Raw genomic sequence first — 23954 nt, forward strand, 5'->3', positions numbered from 1 at the left:
AAATGCAGAGTACATCATATGAAATGCCAGGCTGGGTGAAGCACAAGCTGGAATCAAGATTGCCAGGAGAAGTATCAGAAAGCTCAGATATGCAGATGACACCACCCTTATGGCAGAAAGTGAAGAAGAGCTAAAGAGCCTCTTGGTGAAAGTGAAAGAGGAGAGTGAAAGCATTGCCTTAAAACTCAACATTCAGAAAACTAAGATCATGGCATCCGGTCCCATCACTTCATGGCCAATAGATGAGGAAACAGTGGCAACAGTGACAGACTTTATTTTGGGGGCTCCAAGTCACTGCAGATGGTGACTGCAGCCATGAAATTAAAAGACATTTGCTCGTAGAAAGAAAAGCTATGACCAACCTAGACAGCATGCTAAAAAGCAGAGACATTACGAACAAAGGACCATCTAGTCAAAGCTATGGTTTTTCCAGTAGTCACGTATGGATGTGAGAGTTGAACTCTAAAGGAAGCTGAGCGCCGAAGAATTGATGCTTTGAACTGTGATGTTGCGGAAGACTTTTGAGAGTCCCTTGGACTGCAAGGAGATAAAACCGGTTAATCCTAAAGGAAATCAATCCTAGGTGTTCATTGGAAGGACTGATACTGAAGCTGATACTCCAGTGCTTCGGCCACCTGATGCAAAGAACTGACTCACTGAAGAAGACCCTGATGCTGGGAAAGATTGAAGGAGGGAGTAGAAAGGGATGACAGAGGATGAGATGGTTGGATGGCATCACTGACGCGATGGGCCTTAGTTTGGGTGGACTCCAGGAGTTGGTGATGGACAGGGAAGCCTGGCATGCTGCAGTCCATGGGGTTGGAAGAGTCGGACATGACTGAGTGATTGAACTGAGCTGAGCTGTACTTAAATAATGTCATTTCATCATAATTGGCTTTTCTGTCCTAATAAGAAATCATATCTTAACAGCACTATAGTTTTTAGAGTAGGCTTGTAACTCTGCTTTGCCTCCTCTTCACCCCTTTTCAAAACTCCTGCTCTTTTTGCAGGAGGAGAAGAGGAAGGTGTTCTTTGTAAAACGGATTTTACAGAATATTTATTGAGTCCTTCACACTCTGCAGGATTATGTGGAAACTCTCTCCTTACCCCAGTCCTCAAGTAGCTCACACTTGTTTTAGGAGGACATGTGATATCTGTGTGCCTCTGTCTTTTTCTCACAGGTACACAGACAGCCATTAACATTGCAGTGTTACTCCTATGTTTTATTATTTTACAATTAAAATAATAATACTTACCTCCTTTAGAAACAAGTCAGATAACACTGAAGGCTATATGATTAAACATGAAAGCTCTTCTTCCCTCATCCCCCTGGTGCACCAACTCACCCCTGCCGCACGGTGCTCCTAGAAGTCAGTCCTCGTAATAGTGCAGCTTGGGAGGCCTCTGGACTTTGTATGTATTTTCAAGGATATGCGTAGTTCTCTTGGTTCAGTGAATGATTATGTTTTTATTTCACATAATGTTCTATGCCTTGCTTTTGTCTTCATCTCCTTAGATCCTTCCATATCAATATATATGTATCAGCTTCATTCTTAAGTGAAATATTGTATACGCCATGTTTTGCTTGACTACCCCTGTAGTAAGATATTAGTGTAGGCAAATTAAAAGACGTTTGGTGCCAAGGACCTCATTTCTAGCATAAATTACAGCAAAGTAGCTTTTATGTTTTGAAAACAAGTAACAGTCCATAGAAAGGACTCTGTAATTTGACCTCCTTCCATTTCTTTGATTTTAGATGCTTGTTTCTACCTGGTTGACTTGTAACTGTTAAAAAGTGAAATGTGTTTGATTTAATCTTCATTTACTCTCCAATGATTATATAGGCTTTACTCAACCAAAATGCTGCTGGCTGTAGCACTGTATATAAATACCTAATAAGTGTGGTTTACTGATGGGGTAAACTGTTAGGTATAAAAAGAATGCCATGTGTTTTTTTAACTTTTTAATTTTAATATAATTGAGATAAATGATTTTGAAGGAAAAAAAGTATCATATTGTCATCTAATTCCTATTAGATGCGCTTATTAGAGGCCAACAGTGGACATTATAATGCTGTATAAATAATAATAAAATAATACAGAGACCGCTTAAACTTTTATGTTACAGTAGTTTTAAGCAGAAGTCTCATGTTCTTCATTGACCCATAAAAAGAGTTATTGTTCAACAGTGTAGAAGCTGGCATGCTTGTCTTCTCTTATCACTCACAAATATTCAGCACCTTTGAGTTACCTCTTAAATTACTCAAATACATACGTGTCTGTTGTCTTTAAAATTGTTCCTCTGAACTCTTTTTGGAAGCTTTTTTTTTTCTTCTTTAGCAATATATACTGTGTTAAAAGTTTTCAAAACGAATGAACAAAAACTATAGAATAAAGTAATTCTCCTTTCTTCCTCAGTCCCCCAGTCCCATTCCTTAGATAACTACTATCTATTAAAACATATTTGTAACACGTTGTACACCTATTGGGATGGCTAAAGTCCAGAGCGTCGATAACATCAAATTCTGGTAAGGATGTGGAGCAACAGGAATTCTCACTCATTTCCGGTGGGAATGCAAAATGGTAGTCACTGTGGACAACAGTTTGGCAGTTTCTTTTAAAAAAGTAGTCAGCCTGTTATCATGCAGTCCGGCAACTGTACTCCTTGATGTTTGCCCGAAAGAGTTGAAGACTTGTGTCCATACAGTAGCATGCGCATGGAGATTGAAGCAGCTCTCTTCACAGCTGCCAAAACTTGAAAGTGACCGAGATGTCCTTCAGTGGTGAATGGAAAAACAAGCTGTGTTATATTCAATCGGGGGAATTTTATTCAGTGCTAAAAACAAATTATCAAACTATGAAAAGACACTGGTGAACCTAAACATGCATATTGCTAAGTATAGGAAACCAATCAGAGAAGGCTGTGAACTGCATGATTCCAAAGGGCTTTAGCCGTTCCAATAGGTGTGCAATGTGTTACAGATATTTTTTAATAGGTAGTAGTTACCTAAGGAATGGGACTGGGGGGCTGAGGAAGAAAGAATGCCATTCCAAAGGTATGGCATTATGGAAAAGGCAAAGCTGTGCAAATACTGAAGGGATTAGTGGTTGTCAGCGTTGGGGAAGGAGGGGAAGGGATGAATACATGGGCCATAGCGCAGCAGTGATGGCTGTGCATCATGGAATGTAGACAGCAGAAGAGAGCTCTGAGAGCGACCGTGACGTCGGGTGATCTTGTCTCCGTACAGGTTCATTGCCTTTAACAAAGTTGCCACTCTCAGCAGGCAGTGTGTGTCAGAGGCCAGGGCTGCTTGTGTGGGGTAGTCTCTGCACCTTCCTCTGAATTTTGTTGTGAACCTAAAACAGCTCTTAAAAGATAAAGTCGTATTTTAAAAATTATTTATGTGCCTTTCCAGAATTTTTCTGGATATATCCAAGCGTGTGAATGTGTGTAACTTTTTTAGTGAACCTCAATGGGACTACATGGTAGATACTGTTCTGCCCACTCATTTGTCCATTTAATAACTTACCTATATCCTGAAGAATCTGTATATGTCTCTCATTTTTGGATGTGTGATAATTAATATGGTAGATTCACCATTTTAATTTTATATTTTTGTTTGCTCTTACCAACAGTTTCGCTGATCGTTTTTGTACATGTATCTGGCTCCAGTGACTTATTACTTTATTAACTGACAGGCTCATTTTCTCTTGCCTGTAACTTTCAATTCGATTTTTATTTTCTTGTAGAACTATGAGAATAGTGTGTACAGTGTAATCTCATTTGTGTACATTAGATATGCACACACATATAACAAGTATGTGGGTCAGTTTTCTGGAAGGATATATAAGATACAAGTAACTGTGATTATCTTTGGATAGAGGGACCTAATAACAGAAGCAGAGGGTGGTAGAGACTATTTCTATATATGTTTCTGTTTTTCTTATATGCTGAATTTTTAAAAAAGTAAAAATGAAATTTAAAAGTTATGGTCTATGTCCAGAAGAAGCAGTGTGGTTGGGTAGATAGGGCATTTTTTTTTAAAAGCAAAAATATATCATTAATGTGGTATTTGCCACTTTTTAAATACTTAAAAAAATTCATAAAAGACAGTGAAAGCTTATTGAACTTTTAGGTGAACATCAAAGCAGTTTAGTAGATGAGTTGTGTATTATAAGCATATTGTTACCCTTTTATTTCCATAAAAATCTGTTTTTAGTAAGATTTATAAAACAAAGTACTGAAATATGTCATCCACATGAGTTAGGGCTAGGCTGAAAGCAGAGCTTATCCTCTTTCTTTTACTAAGTCTGCCAAAATTCTTCTCAATTCTTGGAACATGAGTTTTTCTGTCACTGGACATGTTCACCTTCTAAACTTCCTCTCCTCATGTGCCATACCTTACTTTGGACATCCGGCCTGCTCAGTCCACGGGGGGTTACAAAGAATCGGACACGACTTAGCAACCGAACAACAGCAACCTGGGTAGTATTGGAGTAGCCTCCCAGTTGATAGTTCTCTTTCTCAAACTGTTCATCTCCTTGGATTTCTACATAACTTATGGTACCTCCTCACTGAGAATACCGTCTTTAGGCATTTATTATCTTTATAATGACTGAGATTATGATTAGGAATTTAGCTCATATTTTCTGTCTCTTCAGGATCTAAATTTGCTTTCATAGGGATTTTTTTTAACTTTGAGAACAAATTTGCGTACATTCTTAGAATTTGTTGCTTACAACTCACACTGGTAGGCTGCTAATATTTTGATACCTCTAAACTTGGCAGACATTTCAGTATTACTGAAATCTACAGTTCTATCAATCTAGTGCTTGTGTTCTGAGATGTTTCAAAAGGCAGTAGAACAGTGTGTAGGGATGTGTGTGTAGGGATGAAGCCACAAGAAAGCCTGAGCAAATCAGGGCTGGTGGAATTGCTACACATCTATCAGTGTTACAAGTCATGCTATCTCATGAGAATTTGTTTTACAAAGAAGAGAGGAATTTCTACTGCTAAAAGAGAGGTTTTAATGAATCTCTTTCCCCTCAGTTCAGTTCAGTCGCTAAGTCCAGTCCAATTCTTTGCAACCCCATGGACTGCAGCATGCCAGGCTTCCCTGTCCATCACCAACTCCCGGAGCCTACTCAAACTCATGTCCATCACATCAGTGACGCCATCCAGCTACTGCTGTCATCCCCATCTCCTCCTGCCTTCAGTCTTTCCCATCATCCGGATCTTTTCCAGTGAGTGAGCTCTTAGCATCAGGTGGCCAAAGTGTTGGAGTTTCAGTTTCAGCATCAGTCCTTCCAATGAATATTCAGGACTGATTTTCTTTAGGATTGACTGGTTTGATCTCCTTTCAGTCCAAGGGACCCCCAAGAGTCTTCTCCAACACCACAGTTCAAAAGCATCAGTTCTTTGGTGCTCAGCTTTCTTTAGAGTCCAACTCTCACATCCATCCATGACTACAGGAAAAACCATAGCTTTGACTAGACGGACTTTTGTTGGTAGAGTAATGTCTCTGCTTTTTAATAAGCTGTCTAGGTCATAGCTTTACTTCCAAGGAGCAAGTGTCTTTTAATTTCATGGCTGCACTCACCATCTGCAGTGATTTTGGAGCCCAAGAAAATAAAAGTCTGTCACTGTTTGTTTTTTCCCCATCTATTTTCCATGAAGTGATGAGACCAGATGCCATGATCTTCATTTTTTGAATGTTGAGTTTTAAGCCAGCTTTTTCATTCTTCTCTTTCACTTTCATTAAGAAGCTTTTTAGTTCCTCTTCACTTTCTGCCATAAGGGTGGTGTCATCTGCATATCTGAGGTTATTGATATTTCTCCCTGCCATGACTTTTCTTTCTGAACACTTTTTACACATACAGTTCTTAATAGCTATTATAAGGTAATTTTATCACCTGGTTACCTTCTTGACCTTTAACTAGATTTTCATAGATTAAGACTAAAAAATAACTAGCTGTGCTTATTATGAATAAATTATTTCATTTATTATTATTAACAGAAGAAAACAAAGTATTGGACTTGGATCAATCAGATTTAGGTTTGAGTCATTAATTTGCTATGTGTTAGCTTATGTATCTTGAGTAAGCTGGTTTATTCTCTCAGTGTAACAGGTTAATGTGAGAATTAAATCAGATACTATAAGTCCAGCAGCATCAAAACAGAGTTTTAATAAATTTTATCTAGTAACGGAAAGGATATTAGTCGAAGTGATGATATTTAGTACTATTTTTTAAAGCTTCTGTAGTTTCTGCTTTTATTTTGTTTGTTAAGGAAGAATAATTTCTAGAATTTTTCAGAATTGGAGTATGAAGTGTCCAAGTTTCCAAAATGAAACATTAGTAAATAATGATAAGATATTTTAAAAATCATGAATATATTTGCATGAAATCCTAAAAGAATGAAAATTGAATAGCTTAATTCTATATTTAACTTTTTAAAAGCTTTTGTTTAAAAAAAAAAAAACCTGTAAGGTACTGTGCTACAGTACCTTTCATGAATTTGTTTAATCCTTACGATGACTCTGTGAGGCACCTGTACTGTTCTGCCTCTGTTTCGCAGATAACAATCAGAGAGGTCAGGTAACTGCTGAAGGGAGTGCAGCTAATAAGCTGCAGAGTCAGCATTCACACCCATCTAATTCCACAGTCTCCAGTCTCCATGCTGCCACGTCATTTTAAAATTGCATATTGTAGCACAGTATACTGCTCTTTGACACCCACTTCAGCTCTGAATTGGTGATTTTTGATTCAGTAAATTCCTTTTGATAAAACACCTGGGTTATAGTTTTTCTCCCCAATGGAAAATGATATTTTTGTCATTGTAATGTTTTTGATAATGAAAAATCTGAGTAATTAGATATGTAGAGAGAGCTTTGGGGTAAAAGTATTATTAAAGGTAAAAGTCGCTCACTCTTTCCAACTCTTTGTGACCCCATGGACTGTATATTCTCCTAGGCAGAATACTGAAGTGGGTAGCCTGTTGCTTCTCCAAGGGATCTTCCCAACCCAGAGATCAAACCCAGGTCTCCTGCATTGCAGGAGAATTCTTTACCAGTTAAACTACAAGGGAAGCCCAAGAATACTGGAGTGGGTAGCTTATCCCTTCTCCAGCAGATTTTCCCGACCCAGGAATCAAACTAGGGTCTCCTGCATTGCAGGTGGATTCTTTATCAACTGAGCCCAAAAGTATTATTAAAGTACCTATAATATAAAGAAAGCACCACTTCCTATAATATAACAAAAGCGTCACTTCCCAGGTGGCGCTATGCTATGCTAGAAAGAAAAGTAAGTGAAGTCGCCCAGTCATGTCAGACCCTTTGTGACCCCGTGGACCTACCAGGCTCCTCCATCCGTGGGATTTTCCAGGCAGGAGTACTGGAGTGGGTTGCCATTTCCTTCTCCAGGGGATCTTCCTGACCCAGGGAGTGAAGGTGAAGGTGAAGGTGAAGTCGCTCAGTCATGTCCGACTCTTTGCGACCCCGTGGACTGTAACCTACTAGGCTTCTCCGTCCATGGGATTCTCCAGACAAGAATACTGGAGTGGATTGCCATTTCCTTCTCCAGGGGATCTTCCCGACCCAGGGATCGGACCTGGGTCTCCCGCATTGGAGGCAGACACTTTAACCTCTGAGCCATCAGGGAAGCAAAACCGGGGTCTTTTGCATAGCAAGCAGACTCTTTACCATCTGAGCCACCAGGAACTCAAAAAGGCCTTGTTGCCTCCCGTCGGGAATCAAATCCCAGTCTCCCATATGACAGGCGGAAATACTCAGCACTCTACTAACAAGGATGCTAAGTCATTTCAGTCTTGTCCGACTCTGTGCACCCCTTTGGACTGTAGCACGCCAGGCTCCTCTGTCCATGGGATTCTCCAGGCAAGGATACTGGAGTGGGTTGCCATGCCCTTCTCCAGAGGAATCTTCCCAATATGGGGATCAAACCTGCGCCACTTGTATCTCCTGCACTGGCAGGCAGGTTCTTTCTCACTAACGCCAAAGAGTCTGCCTGCCAGTGCAGGGGATAGGAGAGACAGCAGTTTGATACCTGGATCTGGAAGATCCCCTGGAGAAAGAAATGGCACTCCACTCCAGTATTCTTGCCTGGAAAATTCCGTGGACAGAGGAGCCTGGTGGGCTACAGTCCATGAGATTGCAAAGAGTCAGACATGACTGAGCAAATGAGCACAATATGAAAAAAAAATTACTTCATTTTAAATCCAGAGCTAGTAGTAAAGCCACATAGCCTTATTAAGTACCTTGAGCATAAAACAGCTTAATAATTATTGATGAAGAGTCTGGTATAAAAGGCCCTAATAGGTCATTTTTTTTAGCTTTAATTTGGATACTATAATCATGGTAGCTAATGTTTATAGATTATTTATTTTGGGGGTGCTTCCAAGGTGGTTGACCTCACTTAATCTTCTCAGCCCTCTAGGAAGGAGATATTATTATTATCATCCCTGTTCTACAGCTCATTAAACTAAGATTTAAAGAGGTTTGTATAATTACCTAAGGCTTCACAGCAGTGACATAAGTGTATTATGAACTCTCACTCCAAATTATTTTTATTTTACAGCTCATAAAACAAGACACAGCAGTATTTGAAAGAAAAATTACTGGAATCACGAAACATAGTTTTCCTTATGGATGTGTATTATATTTTCCTTTAGGTTCACAATATTCTTGCAGAAATGGTGATGGGGGGAATGGTATTGGAGACCAACATGAATGAGATTGTTACACAAATTGATGCACAAAATAAACTGGAGAAGTCTGAGGTAAGAATGGCAAGTGCTCTAGTTAATGAAGGGAGGAAGCATGATCATAAATTATGCATGGTTTGCGGCTTTCACCGTCTGTCCTTCAGTATCACCCTTTAGTACAGTTGGTAGGCTTATTCGGTTTTGAAAATAAATGGAATATACACATTTTAGTATGTTAAATGTTCTGTGACCACTATCCACCAAATAGTTTTGTGTATTCTTTTAGCCACAGTCATAATTGCTTTGAGTAATAAATAAAATTCCCAATTCTTATTGCTTAAAAAAGAAGTTATTTACTTGAATAGTGGAATCAGTATTTGTTACATTCTTAGTCATTAATTATCCAAGAAATCTTAGAACTGGTTTTCAAAGATACATGAATTTAATGTTTTATAAAACTATTTCTGAAAAAGGAAGGGAGAGAAAATGGAACTCTCATAAGGAAGTAATATCAATAATAGGTGCTTAGTAGGCCTGAATGCACATTGAAAAAAAAGACATTCAGCACTCTAATCTTTTATTTCTGGATCCTTGTCAAAGGTCACGGACACGTTAGCTAAATCATATATACTTCATACAGTGGCCCATGTCTTCATGGCTTTTGTTGGATTCTAGAAGAGCAAGATTTGGTGATAAACAGCTGACTTTGTGCTGTTAGGCTGAGTGAATGAGGACCAACCAGCACTTTAGCCTTGTGTAAAACTCTACTTTATAATTGCATGCTTCTTCCCTCAATAACAAGGCTGAATATCAATAACAAAGCTGAATATAACGGGTGCTGAAGCTGAACCACTCATGTGGGCATTATTTTAGTGGTTTCTTATTGCTGTAGAAGAAATTTAGAAAGATGAATAGTCTTGATACCTCATTTAACACTATACATGTTTGAGGATACCCTTACCTTTGATATGTATAGTCATAACTCAGAGTAGGAAACTAATTTTATTTATAATTATTAGTACAGGTGTTTGGATAATCTAAAGTAAATATTACTATAAAAGCAGAGAGATATTAAAAATATGCTAGTATTGATTTATAACAGGTGAGTTGTGAAGAATTTTTATCTTGTTGGCTCTTTAAAGGATCAGCATAACAAAATGCTGTGCTCATTGTAATTAAATGAAATACAGGATGGTGGATAAATCGGAAATCTGAGGGTTAGAAACAGTTGAAGTTTTGTATAAAAGCCTTTTCCAATGTTCTATTTTAAATTAAAATAAGTCCTACATTCCTCCTTACCTCAGTCTATTATCCTTCTTGGTTTCCCAAAGGAAGGGCTTGAAATGGGAAAGAACTTAAAATTCTGACTCACTTAAGTAATTGTATAAGTTTAAGTTTTTTAAATACTGGTTTTTGAAAAGGGAAAACAAACTAGATTAATAGAGAAAATTTCATTTTAGGACAAGGAAAAGGGCTCAGAATATTTAGAATATTTAGAGTTGGCTTGCAATAAATTTTTCAATATGGCAAAAGATTTACTATAAGCTCTAAGCTATAGTTTTTAAGGTCTTAAGATGATAATTTATGTAATCTGTTAAACTTTGCTTTGCAAAACTGTATGGATATAGATTTTAAATGCTAAGACACAGACAGTGATACAGTCCCTTAACAATTAGTCCAAAATGAGTGGATATGTGGTAATTTATAAATTCTGTATAATCATCTGTAAAAACATATCAACCTCTTGTCTGGAATTTTCACCTTTCCAGGTATTTAATTCCTTTCCTTTGGTGGTGCACTTCACCCCTCTTCCTCCTTAGTTTGCTATCTGTAATATTGATAGAAGTCGTGGGAGACCTATTATTATTCCATAATGGATATTTGCTTTTTGATTGTCCAATAAAACTTTGTTAATAAGCCAATTTTTCTTATCTATAAAGAGCAGTAAAATACAGAATTGATGTTTTCAGTGGAAATAGTTATAAGAATATTACAACTTTTAAAATGTCCTTTCACCAAAACAGTGCTATTTAAACTGGTTTTGAATCCTAGGGAATGAATACTTCCGTTTTTCATCCACTGATCATTTTTTAACATGTATAATCAATTGTTGTCTGTTGCCAAATTAGTTTTCTTTTTCTTCTTTACAGAGAAATGTGTTTTAAATCTTATGGGATAAACTAACGTTATGTGTTTATCAAGCATTTCCCTATATGTGATGTCTGCTAATATTTTACTCACAAGATAGAATTCTGAGTCATAGTGAAGCCATAGTTTAGTTCTGATCACATTTTAAGAAACTGTGTTGAAGCAACATTGACTTCGTGTAATTTTCCAGTAATTATCATATATGTTAAATGTGTTTGGAAGGCTGCCAGCTTTATTCCAGACACAGGGAAATGTTAAAGATTTTCATATGGGTTTCATTTCCATATTATTTAAGTTGGTTATATCTACCTAATATATGACTGCAGAATAATCCAAAATTATTTGTGAGCAAACTGTAAGCTTTTATTAATCTTACTCTTACAAAATTTTAGTTAAAATGTATTATGTAAGCAAAAATTTCCAAAGAAAATCTTAAAGTTCAGAAAACCATGATTGATGAAAAGACTTATTTATCATATTCTTAAAATTAAGTATTGTTTAGAATATCATGTCTTTTAAAAAGCCTGAGTGTAGTTACGGTACAGCTTTTAAAATATAACATGGATGTTTCAAGGTCCCTTTAACTTTGTCAGAAATAAAAAGATTTCATTATTTTAAAAGTAGTGTATTTCCAGTAACAGTCAAAGTGAGCCAGTTTAATTCCCATTAGCTAGACAAGTAGAAGCAAAGATGACTCAGATCTTTTAAAAGATGGGAATCAAAGATAATGCTCTGAATAGATTTTCCTCTACCCTTCTTTAATAGATAAGTGGTTTACTATAAGGTTGGGATCTTGGGAAAGGAGGGTTTAAGCTGGGAGGCTGCTGGGGCTTGGGAAGAGGCGCTCAGGATCTGCCTAGGTGTGGAGGTGGGGGGCGGGGCTGGGGAAGACATGTGTTTCATGTGACTTTCAAGATGGATAAAATGGGTCTGAATTTAGTCACTACTTTTTAAAAGTCAGTCCTCTTTTTTCCGAACATCCTGATCTTTCTAGCTCTTTCCATTCTTCTCTCTTACAGACCTTTATCTTTCAATCTCCCAGACAGGACAGGTAGACAAGGTATTGCTGACTTTGAGAAAAATGTACTTTAACAAAGGGAAAGCAAAATGATGTCAAAGGCAATTAATTATTTAGGCCAGACTCAAAAATTCTTTGTGTTAATGAGCCCATATAGTCCCTGTAGCTATTTTCCATTCTCGTTTCTCCCTGTAGTTGCTCATCTTTTATTGGACTTAGTGTATTTTATTAGTGTATCATTGATGTCATCTTTGTTCCGTTTTGTCTGCCTGCATTGTGAAGGAGAGTTTAAATTTTTTGTTCTTTTTTCAAAAACATTGTCATTTAACTGACTAATTACATTTCTAGAAATGACAATTTACTTTGTGCATATAAATTAGTTTATTTTGAGCACCATATGGCAGAACCGATCTTAATTTAACTCTCACAGATACTTTTCCCTCATCTTTCTAAATTAGGATTCTATTAATAACATAAAATTGCCTGCTGGGTTTTAGAAGCTCTGAATTTAAAAACCAAAAGCTGCACCTTTAGAGATTTGGATACAAAGTGGGAACCCACAAAGGCTTATAGTGACTGTTAAATAGTCCCTTTCCTCCCACTTAATGGTTTTCAGTTCCAAAGTCTTAACAGAATTGCTTTTACAGTTTTGACTGACAGATGAATATTGAAAGTGGCCGGCAAAATAAGATCAGAAATTTTCTAAAATTGAACTAAATGTTCTAAAACATGGAATTAAATATATTGACCAAACTAAATTGGATTTCTACTACAGCAAGCTTCTGATATCTAAATATACCATAATATGACTCAATAAGATATTGTAAACCTTGAAAATTTTTGCAAAGCATATTGGCAAAAATTGAAAATGTTTTAAATAGACTCGTAGCCCTACAAAACTAAATTTTCTCTGCTATTTCCTGTGAATTTTTCACACCGCAAGTTACCTGTGTGAATTACTATTAATAATTTCCATGTAGAGATGATGATGAACATCTTTTTGTACAGAGCCATTTCAGGAAAAATGAAAATGTTTACATACCTCCATTTAAATTTTCAAATGAAAATACTTTATTGAGTCTCATGCAGGGAAAAATATATAAACTTAGGTTAGGTTAGCCACTTTAGTAATTAGAAAAATACCACTGAGAATTTGGCACCATTTTTTAGACACTAGATTATTACTTTCTGGATATGTTTAGAAAGCAGCACCTTATAGGTGGTTTTATAATTTCTTATCCTGAGTCTGTGGGCCTTGTATCATGAAGCTGGGGACACACTTTTGAACCCCAGATCTGTAGTACTGTATCCCAGGAACAGAAAATATATAATCGGTCTCATTTATTCCATTGATCTCAAATCACTGCCAGTTTCTACATTCCAGTCTTTAATTTATGTTAAATTGTTTTTTCTAGCATCAGTAATTTGGGTCTTATAACATCTATCACTAAAACTACTGATTTGCTTTTTTTTTTTTTAATCAAGTATCTATTTTCAAAGAATAAAGGACAAGAAAAGTGGCCCTCAGATATAGATGTTGGAAAGTCAGCTTGTGAGTTGGTTCTGCCCCTCTGCCTTGACATGCCCAGTTACTCTCCCCTTCAGAATTATGGTGAAGACCCTGGAGGTCACATGTAATGGTCAAAACTATTTATATTAAATCCATAAATTATATCAGCCTGCTGTATTTATTTCACACAGGTAAATCCTGTGCTAGAAATTAAAACTATAATTTAAGGTTACATAAAATTACTAGACCTGAAAGGTTTACAATTTTTAAATATTCTCATTTTGATAAAAGTTTTCATAAAGTGCCATTGTTCTTGCTCACTAGAGGACTGTCAGCAGCATTTCTAATCTGTTTATAATTGCAGTTTTAAAACACTGCCTTTAAAGCAAAGAGCAAGCCTGTCCCCAGTTTAAAAGTTATTCTGCCTTAAAATCAGAAATTAAAATATTGACATTTTCCATTCTGCTCAACACATGCTTTCAAAACCTGCCATTATTTTGTTAATGATTTTGAGTCTGAAACCATTTACTACTGTGTTTATTAATGTTGCTGTTCTTTCACTTTGCTGTTAGGTCAAAATTATGAGTTGTGCATATAGCAACTTCCAGGATGGGCGGGTAAAGGTTTTAGTATGTGAATATTATTCCACTACCATCTTATTATGGTCTATTTCAAGCTTGAAAAAATATTTTAAGATGGTAGAATATTTAATGTGTTAGATGAAGTAAACATCTAGGTTATTTCCCTTTCCCTTGGAGAAAGCTAATTGCTTATTGCATGAGGAAAAGGGAGCCTTCAGAGTCTTTGAATGAAGTATATTTTATAATGCTGCTTTTTTCAGTTTTGCTTGCACACATTTTGTTTATTTTTGGGTCTGGCAATTTAAAAAAAAATCAAAAATGAATCATATCCATCCATTACTATCTTTGTGATTCAAGTGCTTGAAATTTCTGAGAGTATGTCTGTATAAGTCTTCTATCTGTTTGGCCTCATTTTGGTATACTTGCAGACTTCATTTTGTTTTCTTTCTCTTAATTCTGTTAATTTATTTAATCTCATGGGAGAGAAAACATGACCATTCTTTTATATACTGTACTTCGTTCTTCCATCCGGTTCATCCTCTTGACTGCTTTGGATTCATGTATTTGGTTTTGTTAGTGAAGTTGCTGCAGTCTACCTGCCATGGTGGTGCTCGAGTATAACAGCTTAGATGGGAACAAGTTATTTCTCCAGTAGGGTTTCATTCTTTTTATTTCTGCTTTGTGTCAACTGTGTAATCTTAAATCTATAAGAACTATGTTGTACTGTCAGAAGTATCTTATTTTGACATTTTTAACTGTACATACTACTAACAAGACAGGTAAACTTAGTTTCTGTAAATTTCAGTGTTAAAAAATTGTGTCAGTAAATGTTATCTTGTTTTGAGTATATCTAAAAAAGCTCAACTCAGATGAAAATTCCTTTATACCTTTTTGTTGGCAAACTTAATGGCAAATTACCTTTTTACATTTTATTCTTTAATAAAAATGTTTCAGACTTCACGTTCATGGAAGTCTGAAACTGAAATGTGTTTATAGCAGTTCTGTTGTTAACTATCTGAGTGACATGAAGTCTACTATTTTTTAAAGTCTGAATTTTTGTACTTTAACATTAACAGCTCATTTAAGCGTCTACTTACTGATCAACAGTCCTTCTCATGTTTTTCTTTCCATTTTATATTCTATAAAATCTGATTTCTTAAAATGTTAGTTTAATTAAAATTTAGTTGAAGTACACATTACAATTTTTAAGTTTTTTATCATTTAAATTTGTGACATACTACACAGAAGTATTGAACATGCTTGAGAAATAATTTGCTTCTCTAAATTCATTTGCGTGTTCTGAGTAGTTACCACCCTTTGCATGTCTATGGCTCGCTGCTTATGTTTAGAGGAATTGTAGTTTGTTGACTTAGAAACTTTTTGGTTTTACATAATATGAATTTGGCACATATATGCTATTTAAATCAATTGCTGTATTGACTTTATGTATTCTTATTAGCAGCCAACAGTCAACACCGTCTGTGGTCACAAAGAAACAACTTAATCTAATGAAATTTAACAGGATGCAATTTTATTCTCTAGTTTAGCTGCTTATGGTACAGGGTATTATGGGGAAAGAAAGCTTCTTGACAATGACATTTAATACCACAAAAATGTATTTTTCCTGCTTATAAATGTTAAGCATAGCATCCAGTAAAACAGATGGACACACACACACACCTGCACCCCTACCTTTTCTCTCTCAATAATAAAAATCCTCTAATAATCCATGCCTGTTAAAATGTTTAGAGTTAAATACTCTGTCAGTGCTTTGCTATAGCCAACTCATAACTGGCACCTGGTATATAAATTCCAGAGTAGAAATAGGAGCAAGTTGCGTATTTAATTAGAAAAATTATAAAATCTTTTTACCTGGAAAAATGATAACTATTTCCAGGTTGTCTGTAATTTTGGTAAATAATTTTTGTTCCCTCAGAAAACAACATACTTTCTAGTAAAAGGAAGAAAGCCTACAACATGGTAAAGCTCTTTGAATTGGAGTCTTCTCTGATTCTAAACCATTCTAAATTTTGGTAGCTAAACACTGAACTTGAAAATATCCAGTTGGCATGTGTGCTAAGTCGCTTCAGTCATGTCCGACTCTGCGACTCTGTGGACTGCAGCCCGCCAGGCTCCTGTGTCCATGGGATTCTCCAGGCAAGAATACCGGAGTGGGTTGCCATGCCCTCCTCCAGGGGATCTTCCAGACCCAGGGATCAAACCCATGTCTCTTGTATTGGCAGACGGGTTCTTTACCACTAACGCCACCTGGGAAGCCCAAATAATACTCATCTGTATCTCCAACATCTTTTGGGGGGCAGTTGGAGAGAAGTGGGGTATAACAAAAACTGCATTATTTCAGGTAGGTATAAATGTAGAGGTCAATCAAATTTTTAGTTATACATCAAAAACAACTAACCTCCATTAAATTATAAAAATTGAATTCTCCGGCCCTATTTAGTTTTTAATTGGGTATGGAGTTTTTCATCCATATCACCCTTATCATTGCCTGTGTGGACCATATATATTATTAATACTATTTTGCTGATTTTTCTATTATTTCCAATTCTGACTTGATAATCCATGGCTTTTATTTCATTGCTTAACAATGTTTGTATCCTTTATTCAGCTAATAGTTTACACTGGCCTATTTTGTATCAGTCAAGATTTTTCTCAGGTAACAGCTTTATTATTATTATTTTTTAATTAACAAAAGAGGTAGGATTACATAAGAGAAAAAACAAACTAAATTACAAAAAGGGACATTAAAACTCATCTTTCTAATAACGTGGACACTGTCTCATATGTGAAATCTAAGCAAAGTGGAAGATTTGTTTCTGTTACTTAATTGCTTTTGTGCAAGATAATGTATGATACTGAATTCCCATATGTTTGTTGACTTTTTTATATAACCTGAATAAAAATTGATGAAATCTAATTAATATATAAATTAAACCTTAAAAACATAATGACGATTGATGTAGTTTTTTGAGAAAAGTGATGTAAATGCATTTTTCTTAGAATTTTAAGCATGTTTTCTCTCAAAATTTCTCTCAAAATTTTTCACAAATTATAAATTGTCCTTCTAAGATGAAAGCCAGATATTGTACACTAATGGCCTAAGAAATTGTTAAATTCATGTATTCATATATATCCTACCTTTTGCATTTATGCTATTTCTTTCTCTAAATTTGTATATTATAAACTGAACGTATGTTGAATCTACTTTATATGACAAAATATTTTTAATCATTATATTTTCACTAATGCATTGAAGGGTTGGATTGATCCTCTTCTTACAGTTTCATTTTTTGACAGAACCATTCTCTTTGGATTGAGGCTTCACTTTAAAAGCCTGATTTTGTTTTTTAATGTTCTGGAGCTTTCCTAGAAAAGTTTAGAAGAACCTCTACAGTTGTAAAAAATTATTTTAAAAAGCTTTATTGTATTGAAATGTTTTAAGGGTTTAGCCCTAAGAAACTAAACATGATTTATTACTTTCAAATGCACTACTAATAAATGACAGTTTAAAAACAAAAACCCAAAATCACCTATCACAGTTGTTGCAAGAGGTGTCTAATAGGAAAGTAATGTAAAATATGCTTCATGTTTATATCATAAGTCAGTTAAATCAAGATAAAGGTGAAGATCTAGCTATGCAATTTAAATATTTTATGTGATGTTTCCATAGTACAAGTTAATTTGTATTTAAATCTTTACATTGTTATCATTGCATGTATTCACTGTATTTTTTAATGTGTCGACTGTTTTCTCTTTATAGATTAGTATTTCAAAGTAACCATTCCATACCAATTCAAACTACCATCTGGTCTCTAAGCTTGTTATATGAAAATCTTTTACCATTGTCCTCCAGTTGTAGTGGTTTTTGATGAAATACACCTGAGTTGTTCATTTTCTTTTTCTTTTATTTGCTTCTGTATACAGGCTGGCTTAGCAGGAGCTCCAGCCCGTGCTGTATCAGCTGTAAAGAATATGAACCTTCCTGAGATCCCAAGAAATATTAACATTGGTGACATCAGTATAAAAGTGCCAAACCTGCCCTCTTTTAAATAAAAAACTAAAAAGGCCACTCCCAGGTAAAATCCAGGGGAAAGTCATCCAGGTTTACCATGCAGTTGTTTACCAAAAATAAAGGAGGAGAGTCTTAACTTTTACTCTTGGATTTAAGTCAAGGTACTGTATAGACGTTATATAAAATCAGTATGGAAGTTCAATGTTGCTTTTCTTGCTCAGTGGTTTCGAAGAAATTAAGTAGTTCCAGTGTGATTTTTTTTTTTATTTTCTAAACTGCATTCCTGTGGCCACGTAAGGCATGCCTGTATGTATTGACTATTACAGTATTTTGAAAAGTGTTCAGGACATTTCTTTAAATTGTGTACAACCCAAAATGTTGGTGTTTTGTATGGATCACAAGTGCAGCATTCCTTAATAATTTCTGTTATTTGTCACAGTTGTAATTTAAAGAACGAAGTATGTATTGCATGAAAACATTATGACCTATTTCTCTTAGTTTAAATAAACTTCAAGGTAACCAGACTTATAAAGCACTGTTCTGTTTGCCTGATATCTACTTTAGCAATAATTTTTTTTACGACCCTCTGACTCAACAAAATAAATAAAAGTATATTTTATCACTGTTAAGCAGCTGTTAATGTTGATTTATTCAATTTATATTTTTAACATTCAGAAGCTCATTATTGTAAAATTAAATTATTTCACAAGTCAAGACCAGTGTATCACATAATTTGCCCACCTTTTCATATTTAGTCTTACCTTGTGATCCTTCAGTGAGGTTCCTCTTCCTGTTAGACTCAGGTTTTCCCTGTAGTTCTAGTCCTTTCTCCCCAAATGTTCTTTTTTGAAACATTTCCTTACATCTGTGGCATGTGTGAATTTTACTCCAAGGTCTGGGGTATAAGAAAAGTCACTATTTTTTTTTTTAAATAAAATTAATCTGACTCTAAGCCCCATCCAGGAAATCCAGTCTGTGATTATTGGGATTTCCATCAGTTCAGAGGTGTATCAAAGTCCTTGAAGAAAGTTATGCAAAGCAGAACATGCAGGGAAGTCCCTGCTCTTCAGTCATGTGACAAATGTTTCAGTCATTTGACAAATTTGCCAGGTTAGTCCCTGTCCTAATGGGGCACAGTACCACACAAGAGTGCCTGGCAATGTGTATGTTTTCTCTTTTTCATTTTTCTGGGGGAGAGGTGTGAATTATGGAAAAATTTAAGTTTTTGTTTGGTTAGAATGTACCAAAATTAAGGAAACTTCCAGGCCAGATTATGCTTCAACCTAAATAGGGGAAAGGGTTTTATCTCTCACTGTATTCTAGTATGAGAAAGAAACCCAGTCATGTGCAAAGGACAAGAATAAGCAAGTCATAGAAAACGAAGTCTCAGTGATCACTTAATATGTAAAGATGCTTAATCTCATTAGTAACCTAGGAATGCAAGTTTAAAGAACAATTAGATTTTACTTTCACCTGGCATGAGTTTCCCTGGTGGCTCAAACAGTAAAGAATCTGCCTGTGATTTAGGAGGCCTGAGTTTGATCCCTAGATCGGGAAGATCCCCTGGAGAAGGGAATGGCAACCCACTCCAGTATTCTTGCCTGGAGAATACCATGAACAGAGGAGCCTGGCGGCTGCAGTCCATGGGGTCGCAAAGAGTTGGACATGACTGATTGCTGGGAGAAATATCAATAACCTCAGATATGCAGATGACACCACCCTTATGGCAGAAAGTGAAGAGGAACTCAAAAGCCTCTTGATGAAAGTGAAAGAGGAGAGTGAAAAAGTTGGCTTAAAGCTCAACATTCAGAAAACGAAGATCATGGCATCGGGTCCCATCACTTCATGGGAAATAGATGGGGAAACAGTGGAAACAGTGTCAGACTTTATTTTTTGGGGCTCCAAAATCACTGCAGATGGTGACTGCAGCCATGAAATTAAAAGACGCTTACTCCTTGAAAGAAAAGTTACGACCAACCTAGATAGCATATTCAAAAGCAGAGACATTACTTTGCTGACTAAGGTTCGTCTAGTCAAGGCTGTGGTTTTTCCTGTGGTCACGTATGGATGTGAGAGTTGGACTGTGAAGAAGGCTGAGCGCCGAAGAATTGATGCTTTTGAACTGTCATGTTGGAGAAGACTCTTGAGAGTCCCTTGGACTGCAAGGAGATCCAACCAGTCCATTCTGAAGGAGATCAGCCCTGGGATTTCTTTGGAAGGAATGATGCTAAAGCTAAAACTCCAGTACTTTGGCCACCTCATGAGAAGAGTTGACTCATTGGAAAAGACCCTGATGCTGGGAGGGATTGGGGGCAGGAGGAGAAGGGGACGACAGAGGATGAGATGGCTGGATGGCATCACGGACTCGATGGACGTGAGTCTGAGTGAACTCTGGGGGGTGGTGATGGACAGGGAGGCCTGGCGTGCTGCGATTCATGGGGTCGCAAAGAGTCGGACACGACTGAGCAACTGAACTGAACTAAACTGAGCGACTAACGCTTTCACTTTCACTTCTTCTGTCATACTAGCAAAAATTAGGAGAGGTGACAATATCCAGTGCTGGAGAGAATGTGAGGAATGAAAACTGTCATATATTGCTGGTGGGAATGTAATTTACGGTAACTTAAAAAACAATATGCCAAGTTCTGTGAAAATTTTTAAAACTTAAAAATACACATATCCTACATACCCTGTGCCTCACTTTGTAGATTTTCAAAGTGGAGCAGTTGGAGCACTGCTGAATATCTTTATATAGAAAGGTAATTATTTCATCGCCTTTTAAAAATAATTATATAATAAACTGGAAATATCTTCAGTGCCCACCAGTAAGGAAATGGTTGAATAAATAATGGTAACTGTCATACCAGTTTTAATAGCAAAAGGCTGGAGTGACCCAAATGTCCTTTGTAAGGAGACTGGTTGAGAAGCTGGGTTGCATCCACATTACGGTGTCTTGTGGAGTTATCACAATGAGATATCCCTCTGTAGTGCTAAACGCTGATAACATTGATTCCTAGAATATAATGTTAAGTGAGAAAAATCTAGATAAAAAGAAGGGTATCTGTATCGACGGCATGTGTGTTAGTTAGGGTTCTCTGGAACCAGTAGGATGTGAGTGTGTGTGTGTGATAGGTCCACACTGTATCAGTAGACTGAGGGAAGCATGTTGCTCTCCCTGATGTGAACAGGCCTTCCCCAGTCGGTTGAAAGCATGAGTAGAATGAAAAGGCTGCCTCTTAATTCCCCCTGCTTACTGCCTTCAGACTGGGACTTGGCTTTTTTCTGCCTTCAGAGTTGAAATAAAACAAGGGTTCATCCTGGGTCTCAATCTTGCCAGCTTTCAGACTGGAGCTCCACCTTAGGCTCTCTGGGTCTCCAGCTTATCAACTCACCCTGCAGACCTTGGGACTTACAATGAATGGGACTCATGTAGGCCCGTTCCTTGTGATAAATATTTTTAAACGAGATCATCATGTTGGTGATCATTTCTAAATGAGAAAGCAAGGAAAAGAAGGCTGATGTCGTAGCTTGAAGGCAGTCTGACAGGAGCAATGAAAAGGATCAGCCTTTTAAGTTCTGTTGATGCTTTCAACTGTTTGGGTGAGGCTCATTCACACAAGGGAGGGCAATATACTTCACTCAGTTTACTGATTTAAATGTGAATCTCAACCCAAAACACCCTCACAGAAATACCCAGAATGTTTGACCAAATGTCTGGGAAACCCCATGGCCCAATTAAGTTGACACATAAAATTAACCATCACAGTATGTTATCAGTTACCCAAGAAAAAGGGAGAGTGAGTGATGTGTGTGCACTTTTAAATGAAAGGATGCACACACACACACACACACACACACACACACACACACACTGAGAAGGAGAAACGGCAGAGGCCTGGACTTCTTGAAGTGTATCTTGTTTTGAAACTGTGTAAATGTTTTATGTAGTTAGTAATCAAACTTAAAATTTTAAACCCCTAAAAATTAAAAGCAAAGCAAATAAATTGAACTCTGTGATGAGTTGGTGGCATACGTGCATTGCTCAGTCACTAAGTCGTGTCCAACTCTGCAACTCCACAGACTGCAGCCCATCAGGCTCCTCTGTCCATGGGATTTCCTAGGCAAGAATACCAGAGTGAGTTGCCATTTCCTCCTCCAGGGGATCTTCCTAACCCAGAAGTCAAAATGCCGTCTCCTGCATCCCCTGTGTCTCCTACTTTGGCAGAAGGATTCTTCACCACTAAACCACCTATGAAGCCTGACCCCAAAGGGCAGCTTTTAAACTCTTAATACCATTAAAGACAAAAAGACCTGCCCTGCCTGCCTCCAAAATTAAATTGTTTTCTTTAACCCTGGTCTGAAGGAGATCAGCCCTGGGATTTCTTTGGAAGGAATGATGCTAAAGCTGAAGCTCCAGTACTTTGGCCACCTCATGCGAAGAGTTGACTCATTGGAAAAGATTCTGATGCTGGGAGGGATTGGGGGCAGGAGGAGAAGGGGATGACAGAGGATGAGATGGCTGGATGGCATCACTGACTCAATGGACATGAGTTTGAGTGACTCCGGGAGTTGGTGATGGAGAGGGAGGCCTGGCATGTTGCGATTCATGGGGTTGCAAAGAGTCGGACACAACTGAGCAACTGAACTGAACTGAACTACCCGCCTCTGAAATTAAATTGTTTTCTTTAACCCTGGTATCTGTGATATTTTAGAATTCCGCGGGGTCTCTGCATGGGGACGATGAGGTAGAGCAGGGGAGAGAGTGCATCAGTGCCTGAAGCGGGCGCCTTGGCGTGCCTTCTGTAGGCCTGGAGCACACACTTCCTCAGCTGCTGGCCAGGTTGGTGGCTGAGGGCACTCTGCTGCGTTGCTGAGGATTGCCACCAGCTGCAGGGAGCTACTTCACCTCAAGTCGTGACTCCACCAAGACATCCTCCAACCAAGTTATAAAAATGCAGCCCACGTGGCTAAGGCAGGACAGCCCCAGCTCCAGTGCTGCCCATGGGATCAGCTCCAGCCTTTGTAGGGACTGCACTGCCATTTAACTCTTCCCTCTGGCTCATCCTACGTCCTTGAGACTTCAGGCTTTGATCCCAGTGATTGACTTGCATGCAAATCTCTATCTCAGCCTGGTTTTCAGCAAATTATAGCCTAGAATGATCTGAGGAAGCACATTCTAAAATGAGATTTTGAAACTTGACTGCCTCCTGACAGGCTAGCATTAAAAGACCTGTTACTGACAGCAAGTGGAGCGTGGTTCACCAGTAGTATGCCACAGCAGCGTAATTGTTGCAGCTGGCACTGATGGTGAACTTGGAATGCCCTGGTAGGGACAGGGTCTCAGGCCTTTGAGAAATGCGTGAGAACTAATAATCATGAAGAGTATAGAATTGGATGACTGTTATTCCAGGCCATCAATCCATTAGAGAAATGCTGAGTGTGATTAATTACTAATTAAAGGCTATGTGTTGAGAGCAGGTTCAAAATTGGGAAAGGAGTATGTCAAGGCTGTATATTGTCACCCCACTTATTTAACTCATACGCAGAGTACATTATGTGAAACGCTGGGCTGGATGAAGCACAAGCTGGAATCAAGATCGCAGGGAGAAATACCAATAACCTCAGAGATGCAGATGACACCACCCTTAAACAAAGAGGAAGTAAAGAGCCTCTTGATGAAGGTGAAGGAGGAGAGTGACAAAGCTGCCTTAAAACTCAATTTTCAAAAAAACGAAGATCATGGCCTCCAGCCCCATCCCTTCATGGCAAATAGATGGGGAAACAGTGGAAACAGTGACAGACTTTATTTTCTTGTGCTCCAAAATCACTGCAGATGGTGACTGCAGCCATGAAATTAAAAGACGCTTGCTCCTTGGAAGAAAAGCAATGACAAACCTACACAGTGTATTAAAAAGCAGAGATGTTACTTTTGCTGACAAAGATCTA

General features: G+C 37.4%; 1 protein-coding gene across 3 annotated transcripts in view; it reads left to right on the forward strand.

The window, feature by feature from the left end:
* AP3S1 (adaptor related protein complex 3 subunit sigma 1) overlaps nucleotides 1-18637 on the forward strand; it is a 71263-nt gene extending 52626 nt beyond the window's left edge. Inside the window, exons 5-7 of one of the 3 annotated variants that reach the window (XM_042251977.2) lie at nucleotides 8686-8793; nucleotides 11886-11926; nucleotides 16605-16653. In XM_042251977.2, coding sequence (XP_042107911.1) covers nucleotides 8686-8793; nucleotides 11886-11921 — 144 coding nt within the window. In that variant the 3' untranslated portion in view covers nucleotides 11922-11926; nucleotides 16605-16653. Of the gene's footprint in view, nucleotides 1-8685; nucleotides 8794-11885 lie in introns of all 3 variants that reach the window. The other 2 variants (XM_042251976.2, XM_015096778.4) reach the window with 2 other exon arrangements.
* Nucleotides 18638-23954: the final 5317 nt, after the last annotated feature.

Source organism: Ovis aries, chromosome 7 (genome assembly GCF_016772045.2).
Source record: "Ovis aries strain OAR_USU_Benz2616 breed Rambouillet chromosome 7, ARS-UI_Ramb_v3.0, whole genome shotgun sequence".
NCBI lineage: Eukaryota > Metazoa > Chordata > Mammalia > Artiodactyla > Bovidae > Ovis > Ovis aries.